The sequence below is a fragment of the Arabidopsis lyrata genome, assembly GCF_000004255.2.
Source record: "Arabidopsis lyrata subsp. lyrata unplaced genomic scaffold ARALYscaffold_8, whole genome shotgun sequence".
Lineage (NCBI taxonomy): Eukaryota > Viridiplantae > Streptophyta > Magnoliopsida > Brassicales > Brassicaceae > Arabidopsis > Arabidopsis lyrata.
In genome coordinates, this window is record NW_003302548.1 from 2,730,919 (window position 1) to 2,755,267 (window position 24,349).

At 33.4% G+C, this 24,349-nt stretch overlaps 2 protein-coding genes and 1 long non-coding RNA gene across 4 annotated transcripts; 2 read left to right on the plus strand and 1 right to left on the minus strand.

Annotated features, from left to right (window-relative positions):
• The first annotated feature begins 5,518 nt into the window (after positions 1–5,518).
• On the plus strand, positions 5,519–9,875 carry LOC9301374 (inactive disease resistance protein RPS4). Its single transcript, XM_021010563.1, is given in 7 exon segments — positions 5,519–6,003; positions 6,158–7,319; positions 7,414–7,728; positions 7,808–8,620; positions 8,738–9,275; positions 9,278–9,332; positions 9,334–9,875. Coding segments are annotated over 7 exon segments (3,435 nt in total). The 5' UTR covers positions 5,519–5,530; the 3' UTR covers positions 9,413–9,875.
• A 6,726-nt stretch (positions 9,876–16,601) lies between these two features.
• On the plus strand, positions 16,602–18,669 carry LOC110224484. 2 transcript variants are annotated; one of them, XR_002329010.1, is made up of 3 exons: positions 16,602–17,010; positions 17,974–18,090; positions 18,402–18,669. It is a non-coding gene; the product is annotated as an uncharacterized LOC110224484 (long non-coding RNA). The 2 variants fall into 2 exon arrangements; XR_002329009.1 differs by having other exon boundaries at positions 16,602–18,090.
• A 946-nt stretch (positions 18,670–19,615) lies between these two features.
• LOC9299609 (protein PHLOEM PROTEIN 2-LIKE A5) lies at positions 19,616–21,378 on the minus strand. The gene is made up of 4 exons (XM_021010548.1): positions 20,806–21,378; positions 20,582–20,701; positions 19,894–19,977; positions 19,616–19,789 (listed from the first exon to the last, which is right to left on the minus strand). The coding sequence occupies exons 1-4, from the start codon at positions 21,312–21,314 to the stop codon at positions 19,744–19,746; spliced, it is 759 nt and encodes a 252-aa protein (XP_020866207.1). The 5' UTR covers positions 21,315–21,378; the 3' UTR covers positions 19,616–19,743.
• Between the last annotated feature and the right edge of the window lie 2,971 nt (positions 21,379–24,349).

Below are 24,349 nucleotides of genomic sequence, written 5' to 3' on the forward strand. Positions count from 1 at the left end.
GTATTATTGGAGAAAGAGTAATGTGGTGTACTACTTAAGAAAGGATCAACAATAAGAATGTTTTAAAAACAAATTATATATGTAATTTGATCACATTTATTATATAATAATTTTATGAATTAGAGTTAGTTTTGATCCGTTTTAATTTCTTATTATGTAAAACAAAAATATTAATAAAAATAGGTTAATGACAAAATCAAAAAAAAAATCGAGTAATGGAAAGATATTCCAAGATTTTTTCATATTTTCATTAATTATAACAAAATCCCTTAATTATCGCATTGAATGCAGATTATTTAAAATGATTATACAAACTCAAAATAGAAAATAATCTTTTTAAAATCCCTCAATATTTGGAAACCTATTGTAATTAATATCAATTTATCATCAACAATAGAAATTCTTCAAGAATATTGTTTCATGCGGGTTGATTTTTTTTTTAATAAACAATAGGTTATATCAATAGAATCAATAGATAATCTTTTAAAAAAAATCGATTTTTTAAAAAGAAACATAGCCCTTGAGTTTACTACTATTTACGATGGCATCCCATTGGAATTTATTATTTAGATTTTCAAAATTACATCAAAGATATTAACCTAAACAATCATTGCCAAAAAATCTTTACAAAATATATTTATTAGCCATAACTATCCTTGCTACAATTACATCCATACTGCTTGTTATAATATTTATTTACTCAAAAAATTACAAACCAAAAATATCATTTTTGACATATATAAAATTACTTATATTATTTAAAAATATTATAATAAAATGCAAACAACAAAAGAAATTAAATTTAAATCCATCATACATCGTTACTTAATGAACTGTATGTTTTCATTTCTATATTTTAAAAATTGAAACCTAAAACATACTAATCGTACACTCACACTAAATAATATATAGATATATATATATATATATAGACATTTTTTAAAAAAAAACTATAGGTTATATCTGTAGATAACCTTCAAAAGATTTAAATTTTGATTTTTAAAAATAAAATATAGCCCTGCGGTGTACCGCGGGTCAATTTCTAGTTAATTACAGTATTTTAGAAAAGAAGTTTCTAATATATAAGCCAAGTACAACTCTAATTAATTTGAGGCATTTTGGGAAGGAGCCCAATAACAAATGGCGTTGTCTTTAGACCCAAAAGAGATAATATCATACTATTGTGGAGTTGGAATGAGCTTGCCAGCTTGGAAAACCCAATAGAATTCCTACCTCTCACCACAAAGAGAAAACAATCATTACAAACCTACCTGAACTAGGGTGTTTCAAAGATAGTTTTACATATATTAAAACATATACTACTTTTTCATCATCTCACTGTCATCTTGTTCTTGTTTGTGTGCACGCTAGAAACCACCTAGAGATTAGGTTTATTCCGAAGCATTTGGTGATTTTTCGTAGAAAGAGGAACTAGATGAAGAGTATATATCTTTTAACTTGTCTAAAATTACACTTCAAAAATTTCAGTTCCGGTGGTTATGTAACTTTTTTTCACTCTCTAAAGTGAGTAGTTCGAACCTCAGATTTTTTTTTAAATAACATAAAAATACGTCGATTTAGAGTTTAACTAACGGAATCTGCTAACATTGACTTAACTCCGTTAAATTGGTATGTCAGTCGATTTAACGACGTACTTGATTTGGCAAAGTCAAAATAAGTTAAAGATGAAAGTCACTTAAAATTGACAATTTAATTCACGATAACCAAAGTTCAAGTCCTTTTATGGCATTTCCCTTCAACTTTCACTCTAAGATATATTTATAAAATTTTAGAAGATTATAAAACACTAATAAATCGAGTATTTACAGATCGTGTAGTAAAGCTGATAACGGATCAAGACGGTTATTAAAAAAAAAATTAATACCTGATATTTGGCCCTTAACTAAAAATACTAAAATTACTGTACCCTTTCTCATACCCTATTGATCACTGATACCTTTTTTCCTAAATAGAAACGAATCGGATAACGGGTTGGATACGAATAACGGATATGAATGTCTAAAATCCTACCTTTGCATCACATAACGGGTTGGATACGAATAACGGATTTGTCTTTTTTTTTTTCGAATATTAAAAGTTTAATTGTTTAGAAATATGAAAGTGTAAAAATTGGGACTTAGGACAGGTGTCGAATGGAGAGGGTTGCAGTTTTTTTAGAATTGACTTGTGATTTATTATATAAAAATGCGTGGCCTAGCAGTTGAACCACTCAAATTTTGAGAAAATGGTGTATTTTGACCCGAACAAATTATACGGTGTATTTTTATTTCTCAACAAATATACCCTGTTTTTTTCAATTTTAACGGTATAACAATTCAATAAATTATTTAAGGTTATTAGATTTGAGAATAAAATTACATTTCCGCTAATACAGACGATATGGTAATGATGGGACATCAGTTTATTTGAATTGTTTTATTTAGGCAACAATGTAGATATATACCCTTTATTCGACCAGATCTTTACGGATAGTAAAAAACAATTACTCTTACACGACTCGTAAATAACGGATACCCGAAAAAATGGGTAGCCGTTATAAATACATGACCCGCTAGATACCCAATCTTTTTCTCTTACCCACATATTTATTGATAATTCATGTATAAAAAGGTTTTCTGTATAATAAACTTATATTCCAAAACAAAAGTATTTGTTTAAAAAAGAAAAAGAATTCATAAACATATAGTTCCAAAAATATAAAATTATAAAATTAGCTTTTTACTTTCAGAATAATATCATAAAAAGCCTCGACTTACGAAATGTATTGAAAACAAACTTGAACTTTGCTTGTGTTGAATTAATTGGCAAATTTTATTAATTTTTCAATTAAATAGTTAACTTTCGTTGACTTTTGCCAAATAAGGCACGCCGTTAAGTTAATTAACAGACCAATTTAACGGGGTTAAGTCAATATCAGGGCCGGCGTTAGGGGGGTTCTAAGGGAGCAAATGTTTCGGGCCAAAATGTTTTTGGATAAATTTAAGGGCCCAATTTTTTTTTTTAGTAAGAAAAAAAAGGTATTTTAAAAACTTTAAGATATTTTTAGTATGAAAAATGTCCAAGTATTTTATTTAGTATGAAAAATGCCAATTTTTTAGATTTTTTTAACATGAAAAAGGCCCCTTTTTTTTTAATATGAGAAAGGGCCAATTTTTAAAATTTGTACAGGGACTCCAAATTAATTGAGCCGGCCCTGGTCAATATTAACAGATCCGTTAAATTCAAAAATCGTTGTTTTTGTTTAAAAAAAACATAAATATGGGATTCGAATCTCTCACCACAAAGAGAAAACAATCACAACCACCTAAGCCGAAGTGTTTAAATGATAGTTTTACACAAAACATATACTCCCTCCGTATTTGAATAAATGTCGTTCTAGCATTTTTTCTGTGTTTTTAATTAGTTGTCATTTTAACAACTTTTGCATAAAATTTCCTAAATTACCCCCAATTAATTGATCATAATTAATCAGTCTAAATTACCAAAACTACAGATACCAAAAATATAATTGTAAATAATCGTTTCTCATAAGGTTAGTTTTGTAATTCTGTGCCCTTTCTTAATTCACCCAAAAACAGTTGAAACGACATTTTTTCAAATACAGAGGGAGTACTACTTTTTCATCTTGTTCATGTTTCTGTGCACACTCGAAACCACTTAGAGATTGAGTTTATTCCAAAGCATGTGGTCATTTTTTGCAGAAAGGGGAACGAGATGAGAGAGAGATGATGAAGAGTATATCTTTTAATTTTTGTAAAATGATTATAACATTCATTATGTAACGATTGTTTACCCTCCAAGGTGAGTGGTTCGAACTTGTCGAACCTCAGTTTTTTTTTTTTATATAACACAAACTACGTTATTTTAGAGCTTAACGAAATCTGTTAATATTAACTTAACTCCGTTAAATTGGCCCTTCAGTTGACTTAACGACATGTTTGATTTGGTAAAGTCAACATAAGTTAACGATTCAATTGGAAACTCACTAAAAATTGGTAATTTAATTCACGACAAACAAAATTTAATTTATGACATTTTTGAAATTAGATAACGGGTTAAGTACGAATAATGGGTATTAGTGTCCAATCTGACCTTGCATCACATGATTATCCCTAACTGGCGATGGTTATTTAATAACGAATCTTTCGCTCATTGGTTTATTATAATTTAAATGTAGCACTCAACGTCACTATCAATAGCTGGCAATGGCAGGGTCAATGGCCGAACATAGAATTATCGGTCTTGAAAGTTATATTTAATACAGAAAACAATTTATACAAATACGCTAAATGTCCAAAAAAACTACACAATTGTGCACTTAGAAAAGTATTAAATTCCATAAAAATACACAATTGTTTTGCGTATTTAAAATACAAGAACTTATACTTATATCTAGTATTTCGAATTCTAAAATCTGAACCATACATCTATTTTACTACATCTTGTAACGATGATATTTATGGTGTTTAACTCAGTTTGTTATTTCGTTTAGTTCCTAACAAAAATAAATCCACATATCAAAGATTTTTTTATTTTAAATTAGGTAGAAGCTTCAAATCTAAAAGATTTTTGATTATGTAACACTAACTTTCAAAAGCTAGAGAAAAAGAGAAAGATGAGAGTTTTTAATTAGGTTAACATATATTGGGTAGAGACTAGAGATTCTAAACTGTGTGTACAACTAGGCCTAAGATTATTATCCGGTATCCGCGGATATCCGTATCCGTATTCGTTTTTAATCCGAAAAAACGGATATCTGGGAAAACGGATACGGATACGGATAATAAAATAACGGATATTCCGGATACGGATACGGATACGGATAATGTTAATTTTAAAAACGGATAACGGATATCCGGTTATTTTGTATTTTTATACGAAAATATGAGTATATTTATACAAAATACGGTATAATTATACGAAATACAGTATTTTTATACGAAAATACGGTATTTTTATACGAAAATACAGTATTTTTATATTAAAAAATAATATATATATATTTTTTTGCATGTCTACGGATATCCGCGGATATTCGCGGATAATCGGATTTTTAACGGATATCCGGATAGCGGATATCCAGAATTTTCGGATACGGATACGGATACTAAAATCACGGATAATACGGATACGGATACGGATACGAATATCCTAAAAAAACCGGATATCCGCTCCGTTAACATGCCTATGTACAACTCAGATTTCGAATATTAAAATGAGTAAAAAAAATATGACGTGTGTACTTTTTCTAAGTGCAAAAAATAATTTTTTTTTATGGAAATAAAAAAATATTTGATATTATATATATGAAAATTTCTCTTTAATAAAATAAATTAATAAACAACTACATCCATGAGAAGATAGAAAAATACAAATCAAATAGATGTTAAAAAAAAAAAATACAAATCAAAACTTTAGACTATCGATGCAGGACAACTTGTGATTGTGCCTTTTGTCTCTAAAACTTTTCTTCAAACAAACGCAACCAGACCCGAAACAGTTTTTGGCCATGGCCATATCGTCGACGGTTGAAGAACGGCCACCTCAACATCAAGTGTTCATCAATTTTCGCGGGGCAGAGTTACGCAATGGATTCGTCAGCCATCTCGTCACGGCCTTGCAAAGTAAGGACATTAACGTCTTCATCGACAAGCTCGAAGACCGAGGCAAACCCATAGAAATACTATTGGATAGGATACAGAAGTCAAGAATAGCTCTGGTTATCTTCTCTGGGAAGTACACCGAGTCCGTCTGGTGCATGAGAGAGGTGGCGAAGATCAAGGATTGTATGGATGAAGGAACACTCGAGGTGATTCCCATCTTTTACAAGGTAGAGCCATCCACGGTGAAATATTTGATGGGAGACTTTGGTGATACATTCAGGAGTTTGGCCATGAATGAATATGATGAGGGGAAGGAGAAATGGGAGGACGCTTTGAAAGCGGTTTCTGGTATAATGGGCACCGTGGTCGATGAAAAAAGGTAACTGATTTTGCTCAAGTTGTTGAAAATTTATCAAAAGCTCAACCCTGTAGAACACTAGTGATTACAATTGTAGAGATCGAATTACAAAACTTTTCATCGGAATTTAGCAAGGTCGTGATTTCATTAGTAATTTTCCTCACTCGTATTGCAGCGAGGAGAGCGAAATAGTAAAAAAAACTGTGGATGACATTAGGAAAGCGCTGATCAGAATTCCATCGGAGGGAAGCCAAACTACCTCTGTCAATCCTTCACCAAATAGGGACACTCGAACTTCCTCAGGAGAAGAAAAGCATGAGACTTTTGGAAACGAACTACGCCTAAAGGAATTGGAAGAGAAATTGGATCGTACAATCAAGAAAACTTGTATCATCGGAGTTGTTGGTATGCCTGGAATTGGTAAAACCACACTGCTGAAAGAGCTCTTTAACAAGTGGCAGAATAAGTTTAATAGGTGCGCATTAATCGATGAAATCCGTGGAAAGTCAAATCCCTCCGAGGATTTTGATATCTTGCCCAAATTGCTTGTACGAGAGTTACTAGCGTTTAATGTGTCCACCTTAGAAAATGTTGAAGACCCATACGAAGTGTTTAAGGGTCTACTTCTCAACGAGAAAGTTCTTGTCATTCTTGACGATGTTAGTAAAAGTGAACAGATAGACGCTCTTCTTGGGAAACGCGACTGGATTACTGAAGGAAGCAGGATTGTCATTGCAACAAATGACATGTCCTTACTAAAGGATTGGGTAACAGATACTTACGTGGTCCCGCTACTGAACCACCAAGATGGCTTGAAACTTTTCCACTATCATGCCTTTGATGAAGCTAATCCTCCTGAAGATTTCATGCAGCTTTCAAAAGAGTTTGTGCATTTTGCCAGAGGCCTTCCACTTGCTCTCAAAATATTGGGTAAAGAACTTTATGGAAAGGGAAGGCTGCAGTGGGAAGAAAAACGGAAGTTACTCGCAGAGAGTCCCAGCCCTTTTATTGAAAGTGTCTTCCGAGTGAGTTATGATGAATTGAGTTCAGATCAGAAAAAAGCATTTCTAGACATAGCTTGTTTCAGATCGCAGGATGTGGCTTATGTAGAAAGTTTACTTGCTTCATCTGAAGCAATGAGTGCAGTAAAAGCTCTCACGGATAAGTTCCTGATTAATACTTGTGACGGTCGAGTGGAGATGCATGATCTACTGTATACATTTTCGAGGGAACTTGATCCTAAAACATCCACTGAAGATGATCGCACAGGACGAAGGTTGTGGCGCCATCAAGACATAATCAAGGAAGGCAAAATTAATGTAGTGCAGAAAGAAATGGTGAGCTCCTCCTGATTGTTATTGACCAAAGCTTACTTTTTTTTTTATTCTCTTTGCTAATATCGTGTTGGTTATTGTTTTTAATTATTACTAGAGAGCTGCCCATGTCAGAGGTATTTTCCTAGATTTGTCTCAAGTGAAGGGCGAAACGAGCTTAGCTAAAGATCACTTCAACCGTATGACTAATCTACGGTATCTCAAGGTCTATAATTCTCATTGTCCTCAGGAATGTAAAACTGAAAATAGGATTAACATCCCTGATGGACTTAAGCTACCATTGAAAGAGGTTCGATGCCTCCACTGGTTGAAATTCCCATTAGATGAACTTCCCGAAGCTTTCAACCCGATTAATCTCGTCGACCTTAAGCTGCCATACAGTGAGATTGAACGACTTTGGGAGGGTGACAAGGTGTGTTTTTGTAGCCTTTTTTCGTTAAATGAACATGTGTAGTTTTTTTTACTGGTGGCTAAATGTATTGCTCTCACAGGATACACCAGTCTTAAAATGGGTCGATCTCAATCACTCAAGTATGTTGAGCAGCTTGTCAGGATTATCAAAGGCTCCAAATCTTCAAGGACTGAACCTTGAAGGGTGCACACGTCTTGAATCTCTTGCAGATGTGGATTCCAAATCACTGAAAAGTCTCACCCTCAGCGGCTGCACAAGCTTCAAGAAATTCCCGTTGATTCCAGAAAATCTAGAAGCTTTACACTTAGACAGAACAGCAATAAGTCAACTTCCTGACAACGTGGTGAACCTCAAGAAACTTGTCTTATTAAATATGAAGGACTGCGAACTGCTAGAGAATATCCCGACCTGTGTTGATAAGCTGAAAGCTCTTCAAAAGCTGGTACTCTCTGGTTGTAAAAAGCTCCAGAATTTTCCAGAAGTCAACAAGAGCTCTTTAAAAATTTTACTCCTGGATAGGACAGCCATAAAAACGATGCCACAGTTACCATCAGTGCAGTATCTATGCTTAAGCTTCAATGATCATCTTAGCTGCATTCCAGCTGACATCAATCAACTTTCTCAATTAACACGGCTGGATTTGAAGTATTGTAAGAGTCTTACCTCTGTTCCAGAGTTACCACCAAATCTTCAGTACTTTGATGCAGACGGCTGTAGCGCACTGAAGACTGTTGCAAAACCGCTGGCCCGCATCATGCCGACCGTGCAGAACCACTGCACTTTCAATTTCACCAACTGTGGTAACCTGGAGCAAGCTGCAAAGGAGGAAATTGCATCGTATGCGCAAAGGAAATGCCAGTTACTATCAGATGCTCGTAAACACTATGATGAGGTACCTCTCTATATCTAATTCTATTACATGTATGTGGCTCTCTGTATCCCTCTCTTTGATTCTTATATTAAAATGAAACTCCACAATTTATGATTTTCCTTTTCTATAATGTTGCAGGGTCTTAGTTCAGAGGCTTTGTTCACCACTTGCTTCCCTGGATGTGAGGTGCCTTCGTGGTTTTGTCATGACGGAGTTGGATCTCGGTTGGAACTCAAACTGCTCCCACATTGGCATGACAAGAGCCTTTCTGGGATAGCTTTATGTGCTGTAATCTCATTTCCTGGTGTCGAAGATCAAACCAGCGGCTTGTCGGTGGCATGCACCTTTACGATAAAAGCTGGAAGAACATCATGGATCCCCTTTACTTGCCCAGTAGGAAGTTGGACTAGAGAAGGAGAAACGATTCAGTCAAATCATGTTTTTATAGCCTACATTAGTTGCCCACATACCATAAGGTGTCTCAAAGACGAGAACTCTGACAAATGCAATTTTACTGAAGCCTCCCTTGAGTTTACTGTGACAGGTGGGACAAGTGAGATAGGAAAGGTGTTGAGGTGCGGTTTGAGTTTGGTGTACGAAAAAAATAAAAACAAAAACAGTTCTCATGAGGCAACGTATGATATGCCTGTTGAAGTGAGCTATAAGGAACCTCAGCGAAAAATAAAAAAAGAAGTGTTGATAGACGACCAAAGAATAAACGAAAAGTCAGACGAATTGATACCATCCAGTATCACCCGAACTTGTGGGGCAAGTGTAACTCCAATAATGGGAGATCTCCAAGCAAGTAGTTGAAAAATATCCAAGGGGGGATGACGATGTTTCAGGTGAGCCATATTCTTACCAAAAACTCCAAGTAGTTATAGAGAAAATTGTCCCTTTGTAAAAATGTGGTTCATGGTCGTGTATCTTTACAGATGTCATTGGTGGAGCAAGTCCTTCTAGAGCAGTTGATGTACTTTTTGCTCTCTGTGTAAAGCTAAAGCATCTGCTTCAGACAAAAGCCTCTTTCTTACCATCGCCAACGGATTTGGCAGAGTAATTTTTGCTTACAAAAGCTTTTTTTTACCATCATTTTATTTTCTTTTAACTTCAGTGTTCAATGGACGTCTGGACAAGTTACAGAGCAGAAAGGAAGTCTCTTATTAGAGACATTAAGTTTCTGTTTCTGGTTCAAGTTAATTTCAGGGTCTTGTTTGGTATCTTTCTGGTATTTTAAGCTGTGTAAGACTCTTTTTTACAGTTGAATAAAGAAATTTATTTTTCATAGTTCTCTCTCACATTGATCATAATCTGAAATGGCTATCTTTCGTGCACGGCAAATGTTTTAACCCTCTCGTTTTGTGGAGCCCTGCCATTGTCGTTTGAAGTCTAGCTTGGCTGTTGTCACCTTTCAGCCCTCATGATTTTGTACCACGTAAGGATGATCCCTCTGTTGTTTGGAAGGGGAAGAATGATATTTTTGGGCCAAAGTTTTCTATGAAAGATACATGGAACCATATTCGAACCACGACCACCACAATCTCATGGCATAGAGGAGTTTGGTTTGCATACGCAACACCAAAATATTCTTTTTGCATGTGGTTAGCAGCCCACAATAGACTCTCGACGGGTGAGCGTATGATAAAATGGAACCAAGGAGCAGCGGGAACTTGCGTACTTTGTCAAAACCAGTTGGAGACCAGAGATCACCTCTTCTTCTCATGTCAATATGGCTCACAAATCTGGGCAGCTCTTGCAAAAGGACTTCTAAAAGCTAGGTACACAATCAACTGGCCCCTCATTCTCGATTACATCTCAAATGAACGGCTTGATAGAGTGGATGGATTTCTTATAAGAGACGTTACGCAAGTCGTAGTCTATACGATTTGGCAAGAACGGAATAGAAGAAGACACGGGGAGAGTCCGCAACGAGCATATTGTCTAATAGCTTGGATTGATAAGCAAGTAAGGAATCGGATTTCGGCGATTCGCATAAAAGGAGATATGCGATATGAGACAGCATACCAAACATGGATCAAAGCTCGTATCTAAGTTTCTTGGCTGTCTAAATGTTTAAATTTTTTTCTCAGCTGTTCCCTTTTTAGCAAACCGTTGCACAAGTTGTAAAAACGTTTATTTTTTCTTTTGAATATAATTTAACATTACATTCAAAAAAAAAAATGTATGTAACAGAATGATTAAGCGAGTTAACTATAAAGGTTCAAAGGGGTTTAAGCTTTTACTAGATGAACCCGTTCTTGACTGCAATCTATTTTGTTCCCCTTCTCTGTGGTTAGAGGGCAATAATTATCCATTCACGTACCTTCTTGGAAAAGCTAATGATGATTCAAGCCAGAAGACAACACTTAACATGATGGGGGCAAAACATGGTACGCCTTTCTCAGCAAGAGACCCAACAGAAATATCGGATCAACTTCTTCACAGACAAACTCAAGCCGATTGGTGCAGATCTCACCAATCTCTTTGTAAGAAATTGAGGAGTAAAAATCATGATGGTATGCTATGGAATCGAAAATGTGCCAAGTGAGTTTATGAAGATCAAGAGTGGGATTTCTCACCTACTAATTAAGAATCCCCGCTTGATACCTAAATTTAGTTGATGAACTCTCCCCTGAGTTGTTTCACAATTACTGGTCTCATTAGGAAAATTTATAGAATGTATTTCTTTGGATTCTAACATAAGTTTAAGAAATATCCTTCGTTAGATTTCCTGTAACTCGATTTCATAGATAACTGTATGAAACTACAACTGTTCACAAAAAAAAAAAGGGTTGTAATATGTGAGCATCATTTATCTCTTACTGTCACAGACTCACAGCCAAGCTATACCATGAAATTAATATAAATAAATCAGAAAACTAAATAAATGATAAGGACGTGCTAGTATCGTCGATGTGTCACTATCCCTTTTATGGGGTCGTGGGGTCAACTAGTGGAGGCGTGTGTACGAAAAGTCTCTCAATCGTTACTTGAGGCACTCTCTACCAAGATTGGACTTTCCTCTGGGATCATAAGATCATATCTTAGTTATAAGTTTTTTTTTTTTTTTATCTTAGTTATAAGTTCTTATAATTAATATATTCATTTATATCCTTTATTCATATTTTGTATAGATTCTCTCTTAGTTTCATGTATATATACTAGGGATTGACCCGCGGTACACCGCGGGACTATTTTTTTTTTAAGAAAATAATATATGTTTTTTTAAGAAAAATGAATATAGGTTTTAAACATAATAAGTCTTTATATAACCCATTTAGATGTGTGATTAGAATCTATATGAAAATCAATGTAGTGCTAATTGTACGAGTAGTATGTTGTATGTTTGAATATTTATAATAAAACGAATGAGATTAATATTCAGTAAGCGACGATGTACCGGGTTGTGTACAAAGTACGTATCGTCTTATTGTGTTTGTTGTATATTAAAAAACTTTTGAAAGTGTATAAGGACTTTATTGTTAATGTGCAAATATATGTTTTGGTTCAAAAATTTTGGTTATGGTTAGAAATATTTAAATATGATATCAAAAATTTTCAAAAATTTCTGCTTTTTGATTTCTCTTGAGCTTGGAGATTGAAAGAGTGATTATATTTCTGGTGGTTCTATAATACTGGTGAGCTAATTCAACGATGCAATTTGCATCTATGGAGTTCGAAACCTAGAAGATGGAGATCATCAATCAGAAGAAGCTTCCATTACTGAGGTAACACATGAAAGTCTCAAACTTTCTCTACTAAATTCAATTGATTGGTAACGTATAAGAGTAATTGATAGCTTTTCTTTCCAATAGCTTTGTTTCTGGTTCATGTGAATACTGTATATGGTTGTTTAGTAAATTAGTAGATAAAGTTTCTTTGATGTAGATACTTGTATATCTCTGCATGTATAGTTGACTTAGCTAATTGGAATGTATATGTTGATTTCTAGAAATGTAGTTCTAGATAACTATAGCTGATTGATTAGAAGATATGGTGAATAGGCATACTTCAATCTGGTAGTACAATGTTTGAGGCAGATATTGAAAGAAATAAAAAGATAGAGCTCATAATTTCATTGAAGATTGAAAAAAAAAGAAATGTCTGAAATGATCATATATTGAATGGTAGCTTGTTTGTCTGGCTGTTGAGTTACTTGATTGCTGCCTGAGAAAATTAGAAACTGTTTCCGTGTTAATATTTAATTGTGGGGTTTTCAAGCCATAATTGAAATCGGTAGAGTATGTTAAAATAAGAAAACATACCTTCTCTGAACCAATTCACAGAGAATGATATTAGGAAAGTTAGCCTATGTTCTGAAAAACCTCCTTGAAAACAACATTGGTTGTTTGCTTCTGAATTTTTCCTTCTTTGTCTAGTATTAAGATTTTCAAACCTTTCTTAGACGTAACCCTAGACAGAATAAAATCTAATTGTGTGATTTGATTGTGTAGCCTAAAGAAATAAAACTTTCTTTTTTTTGGTGTTGCAGGGCAAAGACATATAGACAGAATCAAGCTAACTCCTAAGTCATTAATATTGAATAAGTACTTAAGGTATGTTTCAATACTACTTACATGTTTAGAAAGAAACATATAAATGTCTTTCCTTGAGCCTTATGTTTGAGTAATAAATTTTAGGAGTATTAACCAAGCAAAAAAAGTCAATAAAAATATGCTACGAAATTAAATTAGTTATCAAATAAGAGTTATAATTCCCACATAAAGTGAAATTTATTACACATGAACACATGTTATTCAAAAGGTAACCATAGTTTGAAATAGAGGAAAAAACAGAATCCAACGGTGCAATAGGAAAACATAAAAACAGGACAATAAGTTAACATAGGTCCTCAACGAAACAGATACTCCATCTACTGGTTCTCTGCAACCACCTCCCACATCACAACCTCAGCGTCAGCTCTTTGCTTCTCAGTGAAATCCTGACTGTGTTACAAAAAACAAAATGTTAGAGCTACTAAAATGATTCATAATTTTAGAGTCTTTTGAATCATAAGTGTAGGCAGAAACTTACATGTATCTTCTGACATCTACATCAGGAAACCTTGGGTTTAGGTAGAGATGTGAACAACCATGTTCACTCATTAAAACAATTGTACCTGAAGTTTAATGCAAGCAAACTATAGTTAAGAGACAATATAGACAAATGTAGTTAATTCATATGAATTAGGATCAGATAGATAGAAAACTCTCACAATTTGATACCTTTATATGAAAACACCTTTATTTTTTGTAAAACTTACCAAAAACCTCTGAGATTCTCCAGCCCCGGAGAACAGCCACTATAGGTTGGTAGTTGTAAGTAGGCGCAGTGGTCTGTTTAGCATATTTAGTCACAAACAACTCACAACACTTACCAACAGCACAACATTTGATCTCCTTACCCCTATAGTGTGTTGAAACAAAACGTTTATGTAAAAAGAACAATTGCAGATGACATGATAACTCACAACACATGATACAAACTCAATAGAAGTCAAACTTACTCTAGGTCCACTAACTTGAAGGCCACATATCTTGATTCATAATCTGTCCCACCCAGACGTGTGACATAAGGAAACCTTTTGATAGTTGTCACAGCCGAGACAACACCAATAGCATCTAAGTAGATGATATAAACAGAACAAACAGAGTTCAGTAAGATCCATATAATCTAACATTAAATAAAATTTGTTATAAAATTCCTTACCAGTTACAAACTCTTTTTCCTCTTCCATAGCAAACTCAACAGTCTCTAGAAAAACAAAATCAAAGAAACTATAAGGGCATTCAACACTAATAGGCCACATAGTAGTGTCTGCGTTGCACTTGATGTGATATGGGAAGCAACAATATTTGATTTTCTTCTCTTGAGTTTGCAGAACCTCAAAGTCAGACATGCGAATACCATAAGGTTGGTTTCAGTACAGCTTGAAATTCCAATTGTAAGATCGATTTGGAATAGTTGCATCGATCCTAGTACCCTAAAATCACATAAAAATCCATACATGAGTTGATCACAACCAACAAAAACTACCAAGCATAAAATATAAAGTAGAGAATCCATAGTCATTTAAGTTTATACCTTTTTGTCCGCCTATATCATTCTGGTCTCAACCCTACCATTCACCAGAGGCTCCTTCCACATGCTTAGGATCTTAACATGGACCAACCATCTCGTCTGATTCACATTCAAATCAGATAGGTAGTGATGAGGTTCCATTAGCCAAGTCGGCTTTGACCTTTTACAGAAAATGTGTGATGAATGAGAGTTTTCGTGGAGAAGAAAAGAGAAACTGTTCTTTATATGTAGGGAAGATAGTTAACAGGTTTGAAGAATAGAAGTAGAAGTTATAGAAAATATGAAACGTTTGAGTCTTAAAAAACGTGTAAATTTCTATATTATCTATAAGCAATGATTACTTGACTGACATTAGCAATATACTTGGAAAAAGCAAGTATCTCAATGATTTGATATATATACAGTTTCCATATTTATCTCCGATTAAATATTTTGAAAATCTTAACAATATATTGACATGTATATATTTTGTTTAAATACTATTATAAGAACATCAAACTTTTGTATGTATTATTACTTAGATGCATAACCCTATGATTACATTAATGATCTAAGTAAAAATACTTAATGACTCTTTGGTTTATTTTTTACAGGATAATCTTTATATAGGTTATGGTGCAGTTGGCAAAAAACTGTCTCAAGCAAACCATAAAAGTAAGTATTCGGAAACTATATAATTGGTTAATTTTCATGAAAACATCATGTTAGGGGGATAAAACTTAAAGCACTAAGGTTATGTATAAAAATGTTTATGAAATTATAACAGAAGACAACCATAGTAGGCAAATGAATTTTAGGAAAAAAGGAACTTAATTATTCAATTTAAGTTGAATACCGCTGAAGGATTCAACTTAAAACATAAAGAACCAACAGTAGAAACAAATGAAAAAACCAAATAAAACTGAAGCAATAGTTCTCAACAGAAATAGCAAACAAACTTAAGAAACAATCCAAACATATAGGGATTTAAAGAGATCACTTCTTTTTTTCAATCTTCACCTTGATATCTTCCTTCTTCACCACAAATTTCTTCACAGCTCCACCATCATCATGCTTAACTTCCTCAGATTCGACCACCTTACCTTTGTTCTTCATATCAACATTCTCCTTTGTTTTGTCTTCTGCCTTAACATCTGCTAACTCCAGTATAACCTCCCCCACAAACTCCGGATTAGACTTCTCCAAGTCCACTGGTTCAATACACAACTTCTTTGAAGTTGATGATCCATCAGAGCTTCCAACATTAAGGGGGTAAACACGCTTAGAGGATGGAGTTATTGAGTCAGTAGTCTCTTGACTACACTCCAGCATTAGAGGTACCTGGCCATAGAAATGAAAAGTAAATTCAAGTTGTCAAAAACTCACAGTTGGATGATTAACATAAACAAAGATTATATATATCAACCTGAGGAGTTACCTGATCAGCAGATACAATTGAGGCAGCATTGACAATGTCAGAAGATTCTTCCAACAATTGTTCCTCAAGTAGTCCATTCTTCTGAAGAACTTTTGAAACCTTGTAGATTTCTTTTCCATCAAAGATGTTTGCTCTCTCAATCCAGACCAGAAAGAGAAATGTCTTCCCAATAAGATTCTTAACCGGATCAGGCAAATCCTCAGGATCATCAATCTACAGAGTATTGTATAAGTCAGTACAGTGCTTGGTATGTTTTTTTTAAAAAAAGCTTTGTATGTATTATAGTAGCACATACCTCATCAACTGAGCCATCAAGCACAGATGCTGCAGATTCACCAATGATTTCAGAGCAAATTGAATCAAACAGTAGGAGTCTTGCCTCAACAGTATATCCATGACTTAGCATAGATCATAGCCTATAACAGATAATTATGTAATAAGATGGCTACTGAAGCTATATATTTAAGAACGACAACTCAGGACTACGAATATTACCGTAGCAATGACATCTGTGACCACAGACTTGCACGCGTCACACCAGAACCTAGGTTTCTTCCCTTTGTTGTTGACACCATTAACCCCAGCATGGACATGTGTGACCTTCTTATTGCAAGATTTGCAACTAATGTAGTACCATGCCCAATCAGTATCAATGGCATAGATCGTACACATCAGCCTTGCCTTACCAACCTAAGAAAATAGAAAATATAACTTAGAGAAAGCTAGATATAAAGACTGAGAAAGCAAAGTTTCTTACATCCATAGAACTGATGAGTTCTGAAATTGTGTTCCTTGGAAACTCATCATAATCTTCGTTTTTGGCATTGACAATAGCAAATCTTGGTACTCTCTCACGGAATACACAGATTATACCATCATCCGGGAGTCTAATTTTTAACATATGAGTTAGCAGGTAATGAAACAATTATCGAGAAAATAGAATAAGAACTATATAATTAGGGCAAGTCTTACGATTGGATAAAAGCAGCTACTTCAGGGTAGGCTGGATTGACATGGACTTGAGTAGCATCAAATGAATTTGATAAGCTCCTAACACCTAGGTAATATAAGAACTGAAGTCAAAAACTGTCTGAAAGTAGCTACATATGTATGTATGATTGAGAGTAGTTGTTAGGTACCTTTGAATGCCTTTATCTTAGCAAATCGAATCAGACACACGACAGTCTTGCCTTCAGCAGCTTGACAGGCTGTGTAAACAGTCTGAGCAAATGACCCCCACAAAGTAACTGCAATTCTCACATCCCTAAAACAAATACAAAAGATCAGTATATTGAAAATCTGTAAAGCTAAAACTGAGTATGTTGAGAGTTAAAATATCACGTCTCATCTCTCATTTCGAAATCAAGCTTGCAAGTAGGCTTATTATTAGCCTCAAGGTTCTCCAACTCAGATACCATAACAATTTGGCCCATGACATCTGTTAAAACAAATACAAATGTTTAGTATATAATATAGTAAAAGAATAAATATATATGATTTACATATTTAATAAATAGATCACTTACCAACCAAAATGTGGGGATTAAGCTCTCCACTGTGAATCTTTTGGAACTTGGCCAAAGACAGGTAGTTTGATTCAGACTTAGGTTCAGAACCAAATACAGTAGTGGTGTTGACAAAAGTCATCTTGTAGAGATGATTTGTGGGACGGAATTGACCACCAGCATAACTAAGACCAAATGTCTCAATTAAGACCCAATCTCCAACAGTTAGACTGTTGACATACCTGGAGACCAAATCCTTTTTGACAGTGCAATGAATTTTCTTCCCCTGCAAAATGAAGTATTAGTTATGGTAGGAAATAGATAAAATGATGTGTATAGGAAAATTGATATGTTTTGTATTTGCTTACCAGTTCATCAGAGAACACCAACTCAAGAGTCTCACCAGTATCAGAAGTGTATTGTTTCCAGGCGTGGAGGACTTTCACCTGCACTCTCCAGCCAATCTTGTAAGGACGGACATCTTTGAGGTAACCAAAAGTAGCAGCCATTGTGGACTTTGTAATGTTTGTTTTGATGGGTAGTGAAGTGAGATGTTTAGTTACCGATGGTGAGAGTTGAAATGCAAATGAGTGTATATATAGTAAAATGAATTAGGTTAAGCATGTAGAGTTGTGATCACGCTAAAATATATTTAGGAGAATAAAATTAGGTATAAAATCTTTGGATCCCAACATAAAAGGAATATGCGTGATTATTAGTTTGTAATGCAATATATTTCTTGTTATAAATGGATATAAGAGAGATATTAAAGTGAGATAATCTCGGAGAATGAATGCAGGTACCATTCAATGATTGAGAGGAATATATGTCGTTGCTAAAACTGGAAAACGATTCTGGAGAGTGATTATCGGGCTCAAGGTAGTTTGAGAGTAAATCAAACTGATGAGATATTCTTGCGAAAGATTATTGGTAATTTAGATAGGATTAGGTTTAATAGCAATGTTAATTAAATGCAAATGTAGATATTAAAATGATTTGGAGGTTTTATTAGTTTTCATTTGATAAATTTTTCTCATATTTGGTTAAACGAATTTTTTAAAATGGTATATACGCTTTGATTAGGATTAGTTTTGGTTAGTTGATTAAATTTCGAAGATATGACCGAGATTATGGTGATTAAGAGTTTTAATTACGAATATTTGACTTCCATTTGTTAGGAGTTGATATCTCGTAAACGAAAAATTAGGAATTGTTAGATGAGTTTATTAATTGATTTGTAAATTTCATTAAGACAAATATTTTGTCAGATTTTATTTGTAGGGACTAAAAGTACAATATTTAAATTGTAAAAGGATTTTTGAGGCCAAATCTTCACCAAAAATGTATATATAGATCTTTGTATGTTGTATCAAATAATCAATCAATAAATATCATCTTGCTCTACATATATGGTACATAAAATGATGGATGAAGATAGAGAGAGAGAGAGAGGTCCATAATGCTTATGAATGACTTAGTATTTGGGACGAATTGTAACACCTTTGACAAAGAGCCCTGACTTCCACAGTTGGCACTCATGTTCATACATCGCAAAAGAGATTTCCCCGATGTTTGTCACCGATGTGGTGAACTCGCCAACTGGAATATCAATCCATTGATTAGTTATGTGACCTGCCATGCTCATACAACACTCTTGCGGTTGCTCTATACTACAAAGTAAGTCCAGCTTCAGCTTCACTGGTTTCTTCCATTTGAATTTGGTGTATTGCAACAACACCACTAACACTACCTCGTACCTTGTACTCGGGGACAGATATCGTGTGTCAAACTTTCCTTCTACGTCTAGCGAGCTTACTTTTCTCAAATACGCAATTTCCACGGCTGATTCGCTGGAAAAATATTGTGTTTAGTAATGAGACAATAAATCTTCGAATATATGTAGGCCAAACATTACTAAACTTACAAGAAAATTCCACAAATCAATTGTAAGAAAGCTCTTAAAAAAAGTTTAAAATAATTTTCTAAAATGCGTTTTTGATGGTTTTTAAAAATTATCTCTCTAACTCGTAAAAATAAATAATGTTAAGAGAAGTTTTACTATGGATTTTGGTTTGGTAGAGTGAGCCAGGTCCAATAATTTGAATCCTCTGACTATGTAATAGAAAGTCCCCTTGCGCCAATCATGAAAGTGTTACCTTTTGGTCTCCCGAGAACCAAGAATTTGAACTGTCGATATATAAATCTCCATGTCAATTTCATTTACTGATACCAATACACATAACACATATATAAAGAAAATCAACTAAACAAGAAAAGCAAAATGTTATCACCTCGTACGATAGCCCCGGTAACTGATTCCTATTCTGAAAATTTCAGTCATGTTGTTTGGCCAGTAAATTTCAACGGCTTCCTCACTGAACATAAATCCAAGCATCAAAATGAGAAAGTTCTAAGGAAACACAAGCTCGGAGGTTTGTTCCTTTTATTTGAATTTTGAACATAGATTAGTTCACTAGGAAAATAATGGATAGTAGCTGAGAAAATAACACATAGCTAGTAACTTACATTTTTTGGCTTCACTATATATATTTTTCTTTTTCATGCAAATGTCAGATTTTTTTAATTTATCCTTAAGAAGGAAATGTAGACTTTTCTATTATAAATGGCAAAGCAATAATGAAGGAAAAAAAATACTAGACATTTTTTACAATTTTTTTTTTGTTTTAAAAACATGATTTTGCTATTTCTGTCATTTAGAACATTTCTCAAATCTTCACGTTTTTGAAAAGTAATATACAACGTATTAATAATAGACTTATAAAAATGAAACCTCATAATCAATTAAAACCAGTTTTTAATGATTTATTTAAAATTTTTGGAAATCCCATTACTTAGATAATTATCTTAACCTATCATTTGATGATTAAATTATTCATCAGACATGCTATTCATGAAGCTCTCTGTAGTTTCATCAAGATATCATAGATGGTCTGAATTAACAGTGAGAAATGCTCTTACTTTTGTGCCTCGCTCATAGTGAGACTATGTTGACTTGCAGAGACCGAGAAACCTCCTTCCGGCAGCACTTTCCCAACCTCCTTGACGATTAACATTATGAAATCTTTATCGGATGTGTCACTTTTATATAAGGAAAAAAAAATCAATGAGTCAACGTAACTAGCTTTCCTTTATAATTGTACTACAAGAAACAGACAAAATCTTGGATGTGGAAGAATAAAAACCTGTGTTCGGGCAAGAACAAGGCAAACGTTTGGCAAACAGAAATCACAGCTTCCTTCCATTTTTGGGGTCTTTCTGGTTTATGTTTATATCTATATTCCAGATCCCTGAATTGATCGCCGAATTTTCCTTGAAGACGTTTCACCACCGCGGGATCAAGCTTGTAGAAGATGGGAATCACTCGAAGTTTGTTTTGATCCATACATTCTTTGATCTGTACCAGCTCATCCAAACACCATTTTGACTCGGTGTAATCTTCCGAGAAGATAACCAACGCTATTTTCGACTCACCCATCCTATCAAACAGGCTAGTTAGATATTTGCCCCTCTCCTCTTGATCGTCTATAAACACGTTGATGTTATTGTCTTTCAAGGCAGGCACAAGAAAGCTGATGAAGCCTTTGCGTAGCTCTTTTCCTCGGAAATTGATGAATACTTGAGGTCTCGTTGAAATCAATGATACATTGGAAGAAGAGGAAGAAGAAGAAGTGACTAAAGATGCTCCTGCCATCGAAGAGCAAACAAAAGGAGTTTGAGTGATGAAATTAATTAATGTGTAAGTCCTAGCTTTGTGAGATATATATATACTTAGTATGGTGACATTATTATCGTCATTGGTCGTCGTTATTACTATTATTAGTATAATTAATCTTCTGAAATGTACATTTTGGTAAAATCCATGTAATGTTAGTCCAAAAATGGAAGCTGCCAATACCTTTAGAAGAATCTCTCCAAAACGAGTGAGAGTTGACTTCTATACTAACTAGAGGGAAAATTGGATATAAAGGATAAATAATTAAACTTTTGTCCACCTATGCATTCTATATCCATGGTTGGTCATATATACTTTAATATTGGTCATATACTAGGATCGGACCCGCGGTCCACCGCGGGAGAATATTGGTTTACATACGTTGATTTTAATATTGTGCATGTTTTAAGTAGAGCGAATCGTGTAGTGTACATATAAATATTCATAATAACGAATTGTAGAGAACATATTCAATTGATTATAATTAAACCGATCATATTAATTATGATTACAAAATGGAATTTTATGTTTTAGAGGTCTAAAATTAGACGATTCATAGGAATTAGAGCAGTCAAAATAGATCAAAAACCGTGGGTCGAGCCCAAATCATCTCACTATGGGGCAGAATTGGGAAAATATATTAAACCCGTAAATAAACGGGACACATGGATTAATTCGCAGTGGATCATAGGTTTTAATCGGTTTTCGTCCGCGAGTTGGCGGATCAGCCTACATGTTAGTATTTATTGATAAAAATATAATTTATTCAACATTTTCTAATTTAAAAAACTTTTAATAAATGAAATTATAATATTTATAAATATAATGATATATAAAATTATTTTCTCTAATTTTTTTTTTTTTTTAGTAGTATTTTAAATTTACGTTACTTTAAAATTAATTAAACAAAATCCACAGACAACCCCACAAATCAGCATACATTTGCGGGACGGGTTTGTGTTTCATATATGCTACCCGCGGGTCGTGTGGACCGACTAACTATATGTCAAAATATATTTTGCCTATCACAAAACGGGCTTAACGGGACAAATCAACTCGCTTTGACAGCTCTAATGGGAATATTATTGGAAAAATTGGAAAAAAGGATATCTACTTAAAAATTTGTCCATATAACACTTTTTTTTGTAGATTGGTTAAATAGGTTTTTTAAAAAATCAAAACCCAACTTTACCCTCATTTTCACTCAAAATTAATTAAAAAATAAAACTTCCTAATTTATTTATAAAAACTAAATAGAAATCTAAAAGATTAAAACTTCCAATTGAGAAAGAGTCTTTCTTCTAATCCTAGACCTAATATAACGTTTTTTTTTTCTTTCGTAGAAGAACACATATTGGAGTTGTAAATCAAAATTATCTCTTGGTAACTACAATCCCCACAGGGATTTGAAGAAACATATGTTGATGATTAATTTATGTATATTATTCCCAATATAAACCTAAGTTTGCAGAGACGTAAGATTCCATTATTTATTCTAAACTAAGATCAGTGATCATCAGCTGTACATGTACATAAAGAAGAAAGATATGAAATAAAAGAAAATTAAAGAAGAGGCAAATGAAACCCACAAGTCATATAAGGGGCTGTCTGGTTTTAGATTGTGTTATTTGAATTCAAAGTATTTACATTTTTTGTTCTTTTTTTGGGGAGAGGGGGTTTCTCCCATCACGTCTATCAGCTTTAGGAACAAGCAAAAGGATCATGAAGCTTTTTAGAATTTGAAAGGAGACGTGTTCTTAGCATTAAAAAAAAAAAGGTGGTGGACAACGACTTAGATGATTACAAACTTAGGGTTTAGAAAACGTTTTAGGTTTTAATTTTGTCTAAAAACGTAGACAACGACTTTTACATCTTGTAGATCATAATCTAAACAATAAATATCCATTTAAAACGTAATCTCAAAAATATATTTTGTTTCCTTCTCTAAAGATTTACTTTCTATATTTAGAGCATTCTAAAAATTTCAGAAAATGAAATCTACAACATCGTAGAATATTCCTTCTAAACGAAGATTACAATTTCTAACGATGGCAGAAGATGTAGAAATTAGTAGAACGGCTATTCTAAAATATTTAGAATATAGAGTAAAGCGTAGAATGCATGTTCTAAATATTTTAGATATATGATTTTCAGACTTCTAAAATTTTCAGAACAGAAATCTAGTCTAAAATATGTAGAACATGTACAAAAATGCAGAATACACACTCTGAGTTTCGCAGAACTCTAGAAAACGTGTTCTAACAAAATTAGACGAAACTTTATCTATAAAAAAATCAATTTTTTTTTAACCAAATCTAAAAAATTTCACTACAAATCACCTCTACTCTTGTATATCTACCTGTTTTTCTGATTATTTTTTTAAAAAAATATTTAAAATAGGGTGTAGGGGTAATTTCGTCCAAAATTACAATCTCATCAAAAAAGTATATATGGACAAAATTTTTAGTAGATAGCCTTTTTTTCTAATTTTCCCATTATTATTTAGTCATACAACAAAATAGAGTTTGGACATAGGAATAATAGAATCTGTATCTTATTTGTTAGATGAGAGATTGAAACTTTGAAAGGTGAAATATAATGATTAAAAATTAATTATTATTTTTGATGATTCACAAAATTTAATAAATATTTATCATCTTGTTGAATAATTCTAAAAATCATCTTAGCGAAATAGGTTTTGGAAAATATTGGTTTATATTGTTCGCAATATCAAATCCACATTATTAGTATCCATATTTAAAGATCTTACGGTAGATTTGCTTGTTGATGGTATAATTTAAAGGAATACTTTATTAGTATATGCATTTAATGGTTAATCGAGTAATTAAGAAGATACCATATAAGTCGAGATTGTTTTGATTGTTTAAATATTTAATTTTCTAATCGGTATCCAATTGTATTTATTGCGAAACAATAGTATCCGTTATTAGTCGAGGTTTAATTTTGGGTCAGTTTAAAAAAGTTAATTATACTCAAAGATCCGTTTGCTTTAA